This window comes from Ranitomeya variabilis, chromosome 4 (assembly GCF_051348905.1).
Source record: "Ranitomeya variabilis isolate aRanVar5 chromosome 4, aRanVar5.hap1, whole genome shotgun sequence".
NCBI classification, from domain to species: domain Eukaryota; kingdom Metazoa; phylum Chordata; class Amphibia; order Anura; family Dendrobatidae; genus Ranitomeya; species Ranitomeya variabilis.
In genome coordinates, this window is record NC_135235.1 from 252,267,357 (window position 1) to 252,282,484 (window position 15,128).

At 50.7% G+C, this 15,128-nt stretch overlaps 1 protein-coding gene across 5 annotated transcripts in view; it reads right to left on the reverse strand.

Annotated features, from left to right (window-relative positions):
* The window catches only part of UBASH3B (ubiquitin associated and SH3 domain containing B), a 164,555-nt gene that overhangs the window by 15,319 nt on the left and 134,108 nt on the right, over positions 1–15,128 (reverse strand). For all 5 annotated transcript variants that reach the window (XM_077249496.1, XM_077249494.1, XM_077249493.1 and 2 more), the window contains exons 2-7: positions 9,912–9,965; positions 9,584–9,770; positions 8,850–9,048; positions 7,815–7,984; positions 6,227–6,435; positions 5,638–5,767 (exon numbers count right to left, since the gene is read on the reverse strand). In XM_077249496.1, the coding sequence (XP_077105611.1) occupies positions 5,638–5,767; positions 6,227–6,435; positions 7,815–7,984; positions 8,850–9,048; positions 9,584–9,697 (822 nt within the window). In that variant the 5' untranslated portion in view covers positions 9,698–9,770; positions 9,912–9,965. The remainder of the gene's footprint in view (positions 1–5,637; positions 5,768–6,226; positions 6,436–7,814; positions 7,985–8,849; positions 9,049–9,583; positions 9,771–9,911; positions 9,966–15,128) is intronic.

Consider the following 15,128-nt stretch of genomic DNA (forward strand, 5'->3'; position numbering starts at 1 on the left):
AAACAAAATCAAAATGTCAGAATTGTCTGGTTGTAAATTAATGCTCCTCCCAGAAATGTAATAAACGCGATCAAATTATCGCACATTTCCCACATAGATAGCAATAAAAATGACATATCAAAACATAAAACACAATCAATGGAAAAATAAAAAGTCGTGGGTCGCAGAACGCGGTGACAAGGTTTGTCCTTTTTTTCTGCTGTGACAGAGATGAATTTGGGGCCTTGAGTCTTTATCCATCAGCAGCCACTAGGGGGCAGTAACGTCCAATAGTAAAAAGCAACGACGGCAATGAACTGCGGCGCAGTGTGAAACTCTGCATGAGACGCTGCATGAGACGCTGTGCGAAACGCCGCATGAGACACTGTGCGAAACGCCGCATGAGACGCTGTGCGAAACGCCGCATGAGACGCTGCATGAGACGCTGTGCGAAACGCCGCATGAGACGCCCTGTGAAACTCTGCATGAGACGCTGTGCGAAACGCCGCATGAGACGCCCTATGAAACACCGCATGAGACGCTGTGCGAGACGCTGCATGAGACGCCCTGTGAAACGCCGCATGAGACGCCCTGTGAAACTCTGCATGAGACGCTGCATGAGACGCCCTGTGAAACGCCGCATGAGATGCCCTGTGAAACACCGCATGAGATGCTGCATGAGACGCTGTGCGAAACGCCGCATGAGACGCCCTGTGAAACGCCGCACGAGACGCCCTATGAAACGCCGCATGAGACGCTGTGCGAGACACTGCATGAGACGCCCTGTGAAACGCCGCATGAGACGCTGCATGAGACGCTGTGCGAAACGCAGCATGAGATGCCCCCGGGAAAAACGCTGCATGAGACGCCCTATGAAACGCCGCATGAGACGCTGTGCGAGACGCTGCATGAGACGCCCTGTGAAACGCCGCATGAGACGCTGTGCGAGACGCCCTGTGAAACGCCGCGTGAGACACCCTGTGAAACGCAGCATGAGACGCCGTGCGAGACGCCGCATGAGACGCTGTGCGAAACGCCGCATGAGACGCCCTATGAAACGCCGCATGAGACACTGTGCGAGACGCTGCATGAGACGCCCTGTGAAACGCCGCATGAGACGCTGTGCGAGACGCCCTGTGAAACGCCGCGTGAGACACCCTGTGAAACGCAGCATGAGACGCCGTGCGAGACGCCGCATGAGACGCTGTGCGAGACGCCCTGTGAACGCCGCGTGAGACACCCTGTGAAACGCAGCATGAGACGCCGTGCGAGACGCCGCATGAGACGCTGTGCGAAACGCCGCATGAGACGCCCTATGAAACGCCGCATGAGACACTGTGCGAGACGCTGTGTGAGACGCCCTGTGAAACGCCGCATGAGACGCCCTATGAAACGCCGTGCGAGACGCTGCATGAGACGCCCTATGAAACGCCGCATGAGACGCCCTATGAAACGCCGCATGAGACGCTGCATGAGACGCCCTGTGAAACGCCGCATGAGACGCCCTGTGAAACGCCGCATGAGATGCTGCATGAGACGCTGTGCGAAACGCCGCATGAGACGCCCTGTGAAACGCCGCACGAGACGCCCTATGAAACGCCGCATGGGATGCTGTGCGAGACACTGCATGAGACGCCCTGTGAAACGCTGCATGAGACGCTGTGCGAAACGCAGCATGAGACGCCCCCGGGAAAAACGCTGCATGAGACGCCCTATGAAACGCCGCATGAGACGCTGTGCGAGACGCTGCATGAGACGCCCTGTGAAACGCCGCGAGAGACACCCTGTGAAACGCAGCATGAGACGCCGTGCGAGACATAGTATGAGGCGCCGCATGAGACGCTGTGCGAAACGCCGCATGAGACGCCCTATGAAACGCCGCATGAGACGCTGTGCGAGACGCTGCATGAGACGCCCTATGAAACGCCGCATGAGACGCTGTGCGAGACGCTGCATGAGACGCCCTGTGAAACGCCGCATGAGATGCTGCATGAGACGCTGTGCGAAACGCCGCATGAGACGCCCTGTGAAACGACGCATGAGATGCCCTATGAAACGCCGCATGAGACGCCCTGCGATACGCCCTGTGAAACGCTGCGTGAGACGCCGCATGAGACGCCCTGTGAAACTCTGCATGACACGCTGCATGAGACGCTGTGCGAAACGCCGCATGAGACGCCCTGTGAAACTCTGCATGAGACGCCGCATGAGACGCTGTGCGAAACGCCGCATGAGATGCCCTGTGAAACGCCGCATGAGACGCTGTGCGAGACACCCTGTGAAACGCCGCATGAGACGCCGTGCGAGACATAGTATGAGGCGCCGCATGAGACGCTGTGCGAAACGCCACATGAGACGCCCTATGAAACGCCGCATGAGACGCTGTGCGAGACGCTGTGTGAGACGCCCTGTGAAACGCCGCATGAGACGCCCTGTGAAATGCCGCATGAGACACAGTATGAAACGCCGTGTGAGACACAGTATGAGACACAGTATGAGACCCCACGTGAGACGCCATGTGAGACACAGTATGAGACATGGTATGAGATGCTGCGTCCACGGCTGCGATAGATTAAAAAAAAGTGATGAATGCACAAAATGCAGCGTCCGGTGTCGTGCGATGGATGGACGGATGGATGGACGGACCGCCGCCTGCGGCACAATGCAGACAAATGAGAACCAGAACTGATTTGGAGAAGAAGTGCGCGGTAACAAGGCGGCGCCATCGCTTCCCGCTGATCCGGAATCTTCTACTTGTTTATTTTCAGCCTCATCTAAAAAGTCAAATCCTGGTTGTAATTAATATAGGAGGACGCCCCAAAAAAGTCTCACACCAAAAGACGCCCCCAAAAATGCCCCAAAACTTCCCACCCAGACACAGAATCTGCTGTAAACCAACGAGGACTGATAATATTGCAGAGGCGACGGCCAGGGTCATGTGACTCGTGTGCAACAATGTATCTGCCAGCAGATGAGCTTGTGGGGTCTCCGCCAGGTGCAAGTGCCCAACAGTGGCCTCAGGAAATAGTCCCGAGACCCCAATGTGACACTGAGATTGTATGATCCATCTGCATAAGGGGATAACAGAGGGAAGACCACCAGGGAGGAGCGCCCCCCCAAAAAAATACCACAAGGCTCTGTCCTGGCCCCAGTGTTACAAGTGGGGACCACAAGGCTCTGTACTGGCCCCAGTGTTGTCCTCCCTTTTTATAAATGATCTAGATAAGGGAAGTGAAGGTAAACTGATCACATTTGAAAACAATGCAAAGCCAGGAGGGCTAGCTAAAGGTACCTTCACACTAAGCGATACAGACAACGATGCCGATCGCTGCAGCGTCGCTGTTTAGTCGTTGTGTGGTCGCTGGAGAGCTGTCACACAGACGGCTTTCCAGCGACCAAGGATGCCGAAGTCCCCTGGTAACCAGGGTAAACATCGGGTTACTAAGCGCAGGGCCGCGCTTAGTAACCCGATGTTTACCCTGGTTACCATTGTAAAAGTAAAAAAAAAAAAAAAAAACACATACTCACATTCCGGTGCCCGGCGTCCGCTTCCCTGCACTCCTCCTGCATCCTGTGTCAGCGCCGAACATCTCCGGCATCTCCCACAGAGCAGAGCGGTGACGCTCTGCTTTACGGCCGGCACTTACACAGGATGCAGGAGGAGTGCAGGGAAGCGGACGCCGGGCACCGGAATGTGAGTATGTGGTTTTTTTTTTTACTTTTACAATGGTAACCAGGGTAAACATCGGGTTACTAAGCGCGGCCCTGCGCTTAGTAACCCGATTTTACCCTGGTTACCAGTGAAGACATCGCTGGATCGGTGTCACACACACCGATTCAGCGATGTCTACGGGAGATCCAGCGACGAAATAAAGTTCTGGACTTTCAGCAACGACCAGCGATCTCACAGCGGGATCCTGATCGCTGCTGCGTGTCAAACACAACGATATCGCTATCCAGGACGCTGCAACGTCACGGATCGCTAGCGATATCGTTGTAAAGTCGCTTAGTGTGAAGGTACCTTAACACTAGAGAAGACCGAGAAAGGATTCAGAAGGATCTAGATAAACTGGAACAATAGCCAGAGACTAAGGGTACCGTTACACTAAACGATTTACCAACGATCACGACCAGCGATACGACCTGGCCGTGATCGTTGGTAAAGGTACCGTCACATTAAGCGACGCTGCAGCGATCTAGACAACGATGCCGATCGCTGCAGCGTCGCTGTTTGGTCGCTGGAGAGCTGTCACACAGACAGCTCTCCAGCGACCAACGATCCCGAAGTCCCCGGGTAACCAGGGTAAACATCGGGTTACTAAGCGCAGGGCCGCGCTTAGTAACCCGATGTTTTCCCTGGTTACCATTGTAAAAGGAAAAAAAAAAAACACTACATACTTACATTCCGGTGACTGTCACGTCCCTCGCCGTCAGCTTCCCGCACTGACTGTGTCAGTGCCGGCCATAAAGCACAGCACAGCGGTGACGTCACCGCTGTGCTCTGCTTTTACTTTACGGCCGGCGCTCACAGTCAGTGCGGGAAGCTGACGACGAGGGACGTGGCAGTCACCGGAATGTAAGTATGTAGTGTTTTTTTTTTTTTACATTTACAATGGTAACCAGGGTAAACATCGGGTTACTAAGCGCGGCCCTGCACTTAGTAACCCGATATTTACCCTGGTTACAAGCGAACACATCGCTGGATCGGTGTCACACACACCGATCCAGCGATGACAGCGGGTTATCCAGCGACGAAAGAAAGTTTCAAACGATCTGCTACGACGTACGATTCTCAGCGGGGTCCCTGATCGCAGTAGCGTGTCAGACACAGCGAGATCGTATGTATATCGCTGGAACGTCACGGATCGTGCCGTCGTAGCGACCAAAGTGCCACTGTGAGACGGTAATCTAACAGAATGGTATTTAACAGGGAGAAATGCAAGATTCTACATCTTGGCAAGAAAAACTAAAATTACAGCTATAGAATGGGAGGAATAGAACTAAGTAACGGCACGTGTGAAAAAGTCTTGGGTATACTAATAGATCACAGACTTCACATACATCAACAGTGTGATGCAGCAGCAAAAAGGCAAACACAGTTCTAGGATGTATTAAGTGAAGCATACAGTCTAGATCACGTGAAGTAATTATCCCCCTCTACTCTTCCTTGGTCAGGCCTCATCTGGATACTGGGTCCAGTTCTGGGCTCCACATTATAAAAAAAGACATTGAAGAACTGGAGCAAGTTCAGAGAAGCGCGACCAGAATGGTGAGCGGACTGCAAAGTATGTCCTACATGCTAAGATACTGTGATGATGCACAGTACGACGTGCAGAGCGGGTCACTACGTCTCTCAGGATGTAGCAGTGCCGTATGCAGCGTATGTGCAGCGCTGGTCGATCATTGTTCCTAGTATCGATCATTTCTTAATGCTCGCCTGGTGAAAACAGGCTGAAAATCACTTGATGACAGAGCAAAGTGCTCATATGTGGGGTGAAATGATTTTTAAGCTATATTAAAAAGAAAAAAATCTGTGCAACCATAATGTGCTGATGAGGATAATAACAGGTCTACGTGCACAAAACGGTGGATTACTGATCATCCTGTGAGCGAGGTCTGAACAGGCTGCAAACCCCTGCCCATCGGATCGGTGCTCACCTGCATGGGTGGGCAGATAATGGTGAGCGTCGCCGTGTCCACCAGTCCCTGGTCATCCTGCCGTCTGTCCAGCACGCCATCACTGAGCGGATACGAGACAGAGCTCACCGTGTTCAGCAGAGAGTACGACCTGCGGGCACAAGAGGACAGCAGCTCAATCATAGGATCTGGTGATGTCAGGAGCCGGGTACAACGGGCAGGTAGGTAGGTGGCAGAGAGGTAGCAGGTAGGTAGGGGGCAGATCGATAAATGACAGGTAGGTGGCAGATAGGTGACAGGAAGGGTAGGTAGGTGACAGATAAGTGGCAGAGAGGTAGCAGGTAGGTAGGGGGCAGATAGACAAGTGACCGGTAGGGTAGGTAGGGGGCAGATAGACAAGTGACCGGTAGGGTAGGTAGGGGGCAGATAGATAAGTGACCGATAGGGTAGGTAGGGGGCAGATAGACAAGTGACCGGTAGGGTAGGTAGGGGGCAGATAGATAAGTGACCGGTAGGGTAGGTAGGGGGCAGATAGACAAGTGACCAGTAGGGTAGGTAGGTGACAGGTAGGTAGGTGGCCGGTAGGTAGGTGACAGGTAGATGCGCTCACCCATGGAACACCCAGGTGCCACATTCATCGGCTTTGGAGACGTAGTTTTCAGGTAAGAGGCCGGAGCAGCCGGTGGCCAGAGACGAGCCGAAGATCCAACCTTCGCTGGTGTTGGTCTGTTCTACGGGGGACATGAAGAGGAAATCTCCAGGCACCAGCTCCAGCTCGTCGTCGTTCTGCGGCAGATACGGGTACAGAACCTGCAACGTCTGAAACGCAAGAGAACACGACGCACTGGAGACCGAGGGTGAATGCAGCCAATGAGGACATCATATGTATGGACTGTGCACAGCTGAGGGTTTGTTACAGTTGTGTACAATGCTCTGTGCACTCCAGACTGATACATTATAACAAATATTAGAAAATAGCCGACAGCACAACTGATATAGGGATGCCCGTCCTAGTTCCACTGGACCCAAATAGAAATCTACATACCGCAGCAAAGTGAAGGACAGCATCCAATCCAGGTGAAGCATAAAAAGTCCTTTATTGTGCCAAATGCAATGTTTCAACCATATAGGTCGTTTTCAAGCTTTTTCATGCTTGAAAAAGACCTATATGGTTGAAACGTTGCATTTGGCACAATAAAGGACTTTTTATACTTCACCTGGATTGGATGCTGTCCTTCACTTTGCTGTGATACATTATAACAAACTATCAGCAGTGGAGATAGATTTGTGCTGTGTTCTGCTCACTGTCCAGAACATACTGTAAAAACCCCCAGCTGTGGAGCAGCATCAAAAAAAAAAAAAAAAAAAGGTTTTCATTCACACGCAGCAAGCAGAGGACTTAGAGGTGTTAATGTAAAATGCTCAATGTGTCATTGTCCTATTCATTATAGAAATGAAAGTAACCTTTGACTCAGGCTGCCGTCACACTAGCAGTATTTGGTCAGTATTTTATATCAGTATTTGTAAGCCAAAACCAGGAGTGGAACAATTAGAGGAAAAGTATAATAGAAACATTTGCACCACTTCTGCATTTATCACCCACTCCTGGTTTTGGCTACAGACAATGATGTAAAATACTGACCAAATACTGCTAGTGTGACGGCAGCCTTACTGTTATCAGCCACTGTGTGTCAAAAGCCGTTATAGGGGCGATCTGTGGTCTGTAAGATAAGATTCAGGAAGCGAGCGCTGCCCCCGCAGTCAGACTTTCCACCAACATCTCCGGCTCTGAGGAACCTGCGGACGCTGCATCTGCCGACTCCAGTGTCACATTATTTGTGTGTACTATATACTATACCGACATACATATACAGTATATATTATATATACACATATATACACACACACACACACATTATATATATTATTAAATATGTTATATATTTTCTGCAGAGAAAAGCACAACCGTGCTGGTGAAAGCGCAATTATTCATCATCCACCTCATGTTCTGAGGAAGGCCGATTAGGCTGAAACGTCAACGCTGTTTTTTTTTTATGTGGATCTTTCTGTTTTTTTCTATTTGTGCAATAAGTATATTATTATTTCAGCAGTGAAAAGGAGTGCCAAGTTCTATTTTATTTATTTATATTTATATATACACACACACATACATATATACACATCCATCCGTGTGTTACCTCGTGATTGATGTACCGGATGTCTCTGGAGAAGATGGTGGCCACCCAGTCACAGCCCAGGTTCAGGTCGATGTTCTGCGCCAGCTTCTCCAGGGTGGGCAGGTGATTGGCCTGGAAGTGATATGCCAGCGTCACGTGTAGCTGCTTCTTGTGCGGCTCCACCCGGACGTCTGAAATCAGATGGGGCGGACGGTCACTCTCATATTGCTCCTCTTTATACCGTCCAAGCAGGAATTAGAGGCCCTAATCGCTGAATTTGCTAGGACCCCTCCTGGAGTATGAAGGCGTTCTGCGCAGACGTAACTTGTTTTTTGATTATTATTATTATGCTTTTGCTTATATAGCGCCATTAACTCCATAGCGCTTTACAGTTATCATCATCACTGTCCACAATGGGGCTCATAATCTACATCCCCTATCAGTCTTTGGAGTGTGGTGGAAACCGGAGAACCCAGAGGAAACCCACGAAACACGGGGAGAACCTACAAACGCCTTGCAGAAGTCCTCATCGGGGGGATTTGAACCCAAGACTCCAGCGCTGCAAAGCAACAGTGCTAACCACTGAGCCACTGTACAGCGCTAAACCACTGAGCCACTGTACAGCGCTAACCACTGAGCCACTGTACAGCGCTAACCACTGAGCCACTGTACAGCGCTAACCACTGAGCCACTGTACAGCGCTAACCACTGAGCCACTGTAAAGCGCTAACCACTGAGCCACTGTACAGCGCTAACCACTGAGCCACTGTACAGCGCTAACCACTGAGCCACTGTACAGCGCTAACCACTGAGCCACTGTACAGCGCTAACTACTGAGCCACTGTACAGTGCTAACCACTGAGCCATCGTGCTGCCCCTGTTACAGAAGACTTGGAAGGTTGGGGCAGTAAGGAGCCCCCCGGTGTTCAGGGCAGGGCATAATGCGGCTGCCATTGAAGGTCCCAGCAGAGGAGACTACATATTGGGGTGGGGGAAAGCTGTGGGACATTCTGATTACACCTTGTGCCCCTCTCAAACGCCCGTCTCTCCCCTCACCTGTTTTCATCAGCGCTTCTTCAGCGAAGTCTGCAGCGAATTTCTTCAGCCCCTCGGCGCAGTCCTCGTTCACGAAGAGGCCGATGAAATTGGAGGAGGTGTAGAGCTCCAGGGGCAGCGGATTAGGGAATTTGGATTTCCAGCGGGCGACGGTGGTCTGTAAAGCTTCGCACAGCGCGTCCACGTTCTTATCTTCACACTGGACGGGATAAAGCAGAAATATCAGCACAAAGTAATCGCGTTACCGGCTCCGCCACTTCAGATCCAATTACCCAGGCGCGAGGTCAATGGAAACCAGGCGCCCTTCTCAAATCCCAGGCTGTGCCCACATCAGCCGAGCACGTCCTACCGGCCAGGGACAAATGTGTGGCCAATGCCAGCAGAGATCTCAACCGGGCCCCAGACGCTCAGGGACCCAGGAAAAAGCTGGAGAATAAGGAAGGTGACAACAATGTGCGATCGATACAATGTAACAGCGCAGGGATGAGTCCGGCCTGCACTGATACACTGTAACAAGGCACCAGAGCCGGACACTGCAAGGTTTGAAGATCTTGGATGTCATCAAAGGATTTCTCCATTTCTTGACAACAAGCAGAGATTTTGTGAATGGGGAAAATCAAAGCACAAAGTTTATTAGACTTGAGGAAATTATCGTGTTCCCGGGGGTTCCCCTCCAATGTTAATGGAGGTGGGGGGCGGTCACTTGGCTATGGGACCCCCTGTACGTGACCTACCATGAAGAACTGGCAGAGCGTGATGTGCGGGAATATATTGTGCGCCTTGTTCTTCCCGCAGAGCTGCTTGGATTGTTGCCAGAAGTCGGAGAGTTTCTGGGCCAGAGGGCCCATCGGTCGTAGGTATAGGACATATTCTCGAGGCAGCGGGTCATCCAAAAACGGATCGTCTACGTGTGAGAACAGCCTGGAAAATAAGAATGACCACTGAAAACCTGCACAAACCATGTCAGGGGTCGTCAGGGGTTGGGCACAAGCTGAAATGGGAGGGGTTTAATCTGGTGGGTGGAGCTTAAAATGCAGTCTTCAGAATAAATCTAATACCCACCAATCACAAGCAGCTTGGACACTTCTCCCTCCTGTGGAAGCCAACGCTTTCAGCCTAAAAATGCAAATAAAGGAAAAGTAAAAACTGAGTAAATAAAAACGCCTATAAAAGGGTCGTGACTGTAAAACATGGCTGCTCCTGATCATGGGCTGTATGGTAGAGGAGCTTCATTAGCGAACAGAGCTGAGCTGCAGAACCAACCTGTGCACAGAGGAGGCGCTGTTTATGGATGAGGTCAGCCATGATTTTGCTCAACCATTTAGTAAGGCAATAAAAGGATTCAATCATGAAGGAGGAGCAGCATCCATTACAAAGACCTATCCAAAGATCACTAAACTGCAGAATCAGAAATGCATCCAAGACTGTGTCCCACCAAGACTACTGCAACCCAGCAGCTTCCCATGGTCAGGACTTCTCCGCCCGTATCTATTGAGTGTAAGCTCCTAAGGAAAGGAGTCCTGACCACAGGAGGAGGAGGAGTCCTGACCACAGGAGGAGGAGGAGTCCTGACCACAGGAGGAGGAGGAGTCCTGACCACAGGAGGAGGAGGAGTCCTGACCACAGGAGGAGGAGGAGTCCTGACCACAGGAGGAGGAGGAGTCCTGACCACAGGAGGAGGAGGAGTCCTGACCACAGGAGGAGGAGGAGTCCTGACCACAGGAGGAGGAGGAGTCCTGACCACAGGAGGAGGAGGAGTCCTGACCACAGGAAGAGGAGGAGTCCTGACCACAGGAAGAGGAGGAGTCCTGACCACAGGAAGAGGAGGAGTCCTGACCACAGGAAGAGGAGGAATCTTGGCCACAGGAGGAGGAATCCTGACCACAGGAGCTTACACTCTATAGATACAGGAGGAGGAGGAGTCCTGACCACAGGAGCTTACACTCTATAGATACAAGAGGAGGAGGAGGGGTCCTGACCACAGGAGCTTACACTCTATAGATACAGGAGGAGGAGGAGTCCTGACCACAGGAGCTTACACTCTATAGAGAAGGAGGAGTCCTGACCACAGGAGCTTACACTCTATAGATACAGGAGGAGTCCTGACCACAGGAGCTTACACTCTATAGAGGAGGAGGAGGAGTCCTGACCACAGGAGCTTACACTCTATAGATAGAGGAGGAGGAGGAGTCCTGACCACAGGAGCTTACACTCTATAGATACAGGAGGAGGAGTCCTGACCACAGGAGCTTACTCTCTGTAGATACAGGAGGAGGAGTCCTGACCACAGGAGCTTACTCTCTGTAGATACAGGAGGAGTCCTGACCACAGGAGCTTACACTCTGTAGATACAGGAGGAGTCCTGACCACAGGAGCTTACACTCTATAGATTGCAGGGTCCGGTACCCGACGATTTACGTTGTGCTCCTCTGTGCTCCTATACTCTGCCCTGGAGATCTCGAACCACCACTTCCTGACATTTTCCTCTTGTCACCATCTTTCTCTTGTCTGTATCTCCATTAATACATTTGTTACATATTCAGCAGACGGCTGCATCTTCCCATCAGGACAGTAAAATATTTCACCGGGAAACTAGGTCAAGCAGAAACTAACAAGTGAAACTGAAAATATTGAGACAGCAGAGAAAAGCGTGAGAACGAAGACCCCGCATCGAGGAGACAGCGGCCGAAGGGCGACAGAATATCGGGAATTGCCCAAAATAAGGATTCACTAATTGTATCGGAGCAACGAATCTGGAGGATGAACGGCCGACAGATCGTATCACAGCGAGCGAGGGGTTAACCCAACGCTGCACAGCACTATACTGTCAGTAATGATATTATGTATCAGGAAAAGGAAATAATAATTAGGAGATGTTGTGATGTGACCAAGGTGTGCCACAGGACAGAATATAATAGGACGTCCGGATGGAGCGCGACACAGAGGTGACGTCACACAATTTACGGAGAAAACGACAAGATGGAGCAGAAATACAGACGCTAATAATAACGACACCGCACAGCGCCCGCGCAAAACCGGCAGCTACGAGGCAGCCATGGAGACAGAAGAGAATTATGTGCCCCCTCTGCTCAAGTATCAGAGACCCCCGGCGAAAGAAGGAGAAAGTTACTGCAACAGACAAGAAAAGTCTCCAACGTTCCCTTTAGGGTTAAACTGTTCCACGATATTTCATATATTTGGCGCAAATTTTCATTTAACATTTCAGTAGGAAAATCTGTAAAATTGGTGATAAATCTTCAAGTGAGAGTTGCAACTTTGTATCTACAGGAGTTTCTCACAAAATTAGATCATCATCAAAAAGTGACTTTATTTCAGTTCTTCATATATTCTATAGAATTATTACACAGAGTGATCTATTCCAAGTGTTTATTTCTGTTAATGTTGATGATTATGGCTTACAGCCAATGAAAATCCAAAAGTCATTATCTCAGTCAATTAGAATACTTCATAACACAAGCTTGAAAAATGACTGTAAAATCCAAAATATTGGCCAAGTGAAGGTGCCAAGTCCTGCTGGAGAATGACATTTCCATCTCCAGAAAGCTTGTCAGCAGAGGGAAGCATGAAGGGCGCTAACATGTCCTGGTAGACGGCTGCGCTGACTTTCATAAAACACAGTGGACCTACATACACCAGCAGATGACATGGCTCTCAAACCATCACTGATTGTGGAGACCTCACACCAGACCTTGAAAATCAAGGTCCCAGAGTCTGGAGGAAGAGTGGAGAGGCCACAATCCAAGCTGCTGGAGGTCTAGTGTGAAGTCTCCACAATCAGTGATGGTTTGGGGAGCCATGTCATCTGCTGGTGTAGGTCCACTGGGTTTAAAGGGGCACAACAAACCCCTCCCCCCACGGATAATAGATGGGTCACGTGGAGATGCTCTTCTCGGTCTTCTGAGCTTCACATTAGTAAAGTGAAAGATACACGAGGACTCATTTTAGGACGTCGCCATCATCCGTGATCCCACGTCTCCGACGCTTTCACTGAACTTTACTACTGTGAAGGCTACAAAATGGAGAATTCTAGAAACTCAGGACCCATCACCGACAACATATATGCGATCACAAGAATTAGGACTGTGGGTTTGTTACAATGTATCAGTGCAGGCCATGGATTAGTTCAAAGAGTATTGACATAGCCATCTGGACACGTGGTCTGAAGAAGTAAAAATGCAGGCGATGGTTAACGGTCAACAAGCAGAGAAAGTGAAAATCATGCACCGGCCCTTTAACTCCTCCTGTAGTACATTTCATTAAGACATATTAGGCACCCCAGGGGTTAAACGGAGGAGTCCAGTGCGGACAATCATGTTTCCATGGAAACCACAAGAAAAAAAGTTTCAAACTTAAATGTTTTATAAGCAAAAAAACAGCTACGACGTCCACGGAAAGCGCAAGAAAGTGGCGCAGTTACCGGGGAGACGCCGCACTGGAAGGTCAACAGCCCCGAGGGTCGGCCATTATCACCGGTGACTGCCCGCACGGTTAGCTGGGGGATGGGAGCAAAGCCGAGAAAAAGCGAAACATTGTCCGCTAGTATCAAAATCACAGAAAGACAGAAAAGAGTCACGGACTCAAATTGGGCCATGAGGGAGCGCAAATCAATCATTGGGGTCCAGACACAGCGTTACCACACAGCGACACGGCGTTACCACACAGCGACACGGCGTTACCACACAGCGACACGTCACACCGGTCACTGCTCCACACACATCGTCACATATCGATACATCACACCGGTCACTGCTCCACACACACCGTCACATATCGATACATCGCACGTCACACCGGTCACTGCTCCACACACACCGTCACATATCGATACATCACACCTGTCACTGCTCCACACACACCGTCACATATCGATACATCACACCGGTCACTGCTCCACACACACCGTCACATATCGATACATCGCACGTCACACCGGTCACTGCTCCACACACATCGTCACATATCGATACATCACACCTGTCACTGCTCCACACACACCGTCACATATCGATACATCACACTGGTCACTGCTCCACACACACCGTCACATATCGATACATCGCACGTCACACCGGTCACTGCTCCACACACATCGTCACATATCGATACATCACACCTGTCACTGCTCCACACACACCGTCACATATCGATACATCACACCGGTCACTGCTCCACACACACCGTCACATATCGATACATCGCACGTCACACCGGTCACTGCTCCACACACACACCGTCACATATCGATACATCACACCGGTCACTGCTCCACACACACCGTCACATATCGATACATCACACTGGTCACTGCTCCACACACACCGTCACATATCGATACATCACACTGGTCACTGCTCCACACACACCGTCACATATCGATACATCGCACCGGTCACTGCTCCACACACACCGTCACATATCGATACATCGCACGTCACACCGGTCACTGCTCCACACACACCGTCACATATCGATACATCACACCGGTCACTGCTCCACACACATCGTCACATATCGATACATCACACTGGTCACTGCTCCACACACACCGTCACATATCGATACATCACACTGGTCACTGCTCCACACACACCGTCACATATCGATACATCGCACCGGTCACTGCTCCACACACACCGTCACATATCGATACATCGCACGTCACACCGGTCACTGCTCCACACACACCGTCACATATCGATACATCGCACGTCACACCGGTCACTGCTCCACACACACCGTCACATATCGATACATCGCACGTCACACCGGTCACTGCTCCACACACACCGTCACATATCGATACATCACACCGGTCACTGCTCCACACATACCGTCACATATCGATACATCACACCGGTCACTGCTCCACACACACCGTCACATATCGATACATCACACTGGTCACTGCTCCACACACACCGTCACATATCGATACATCGCACCGGTCACTGCTCCACACACACCGTCACATATCGATACATCGCACGTCACACCGGTCACTGCTCCACACACACCGTCACATATCGATACATCGCACGTCACACCGGTCACTGCTCCACACACACCGTCACATATCGATACATCGCACCGGTCACTGCTCCACACACACCGTCACATATCGATACATCGCACCGGTCACTGCTCCACACACACCGTCACATATCGATACATCGCACCGGTCACTGCTCCACACACACCGTCACATATCGATACATCGCACGTCACACCGGTCACTGCTCCACACACACCGTCACATAT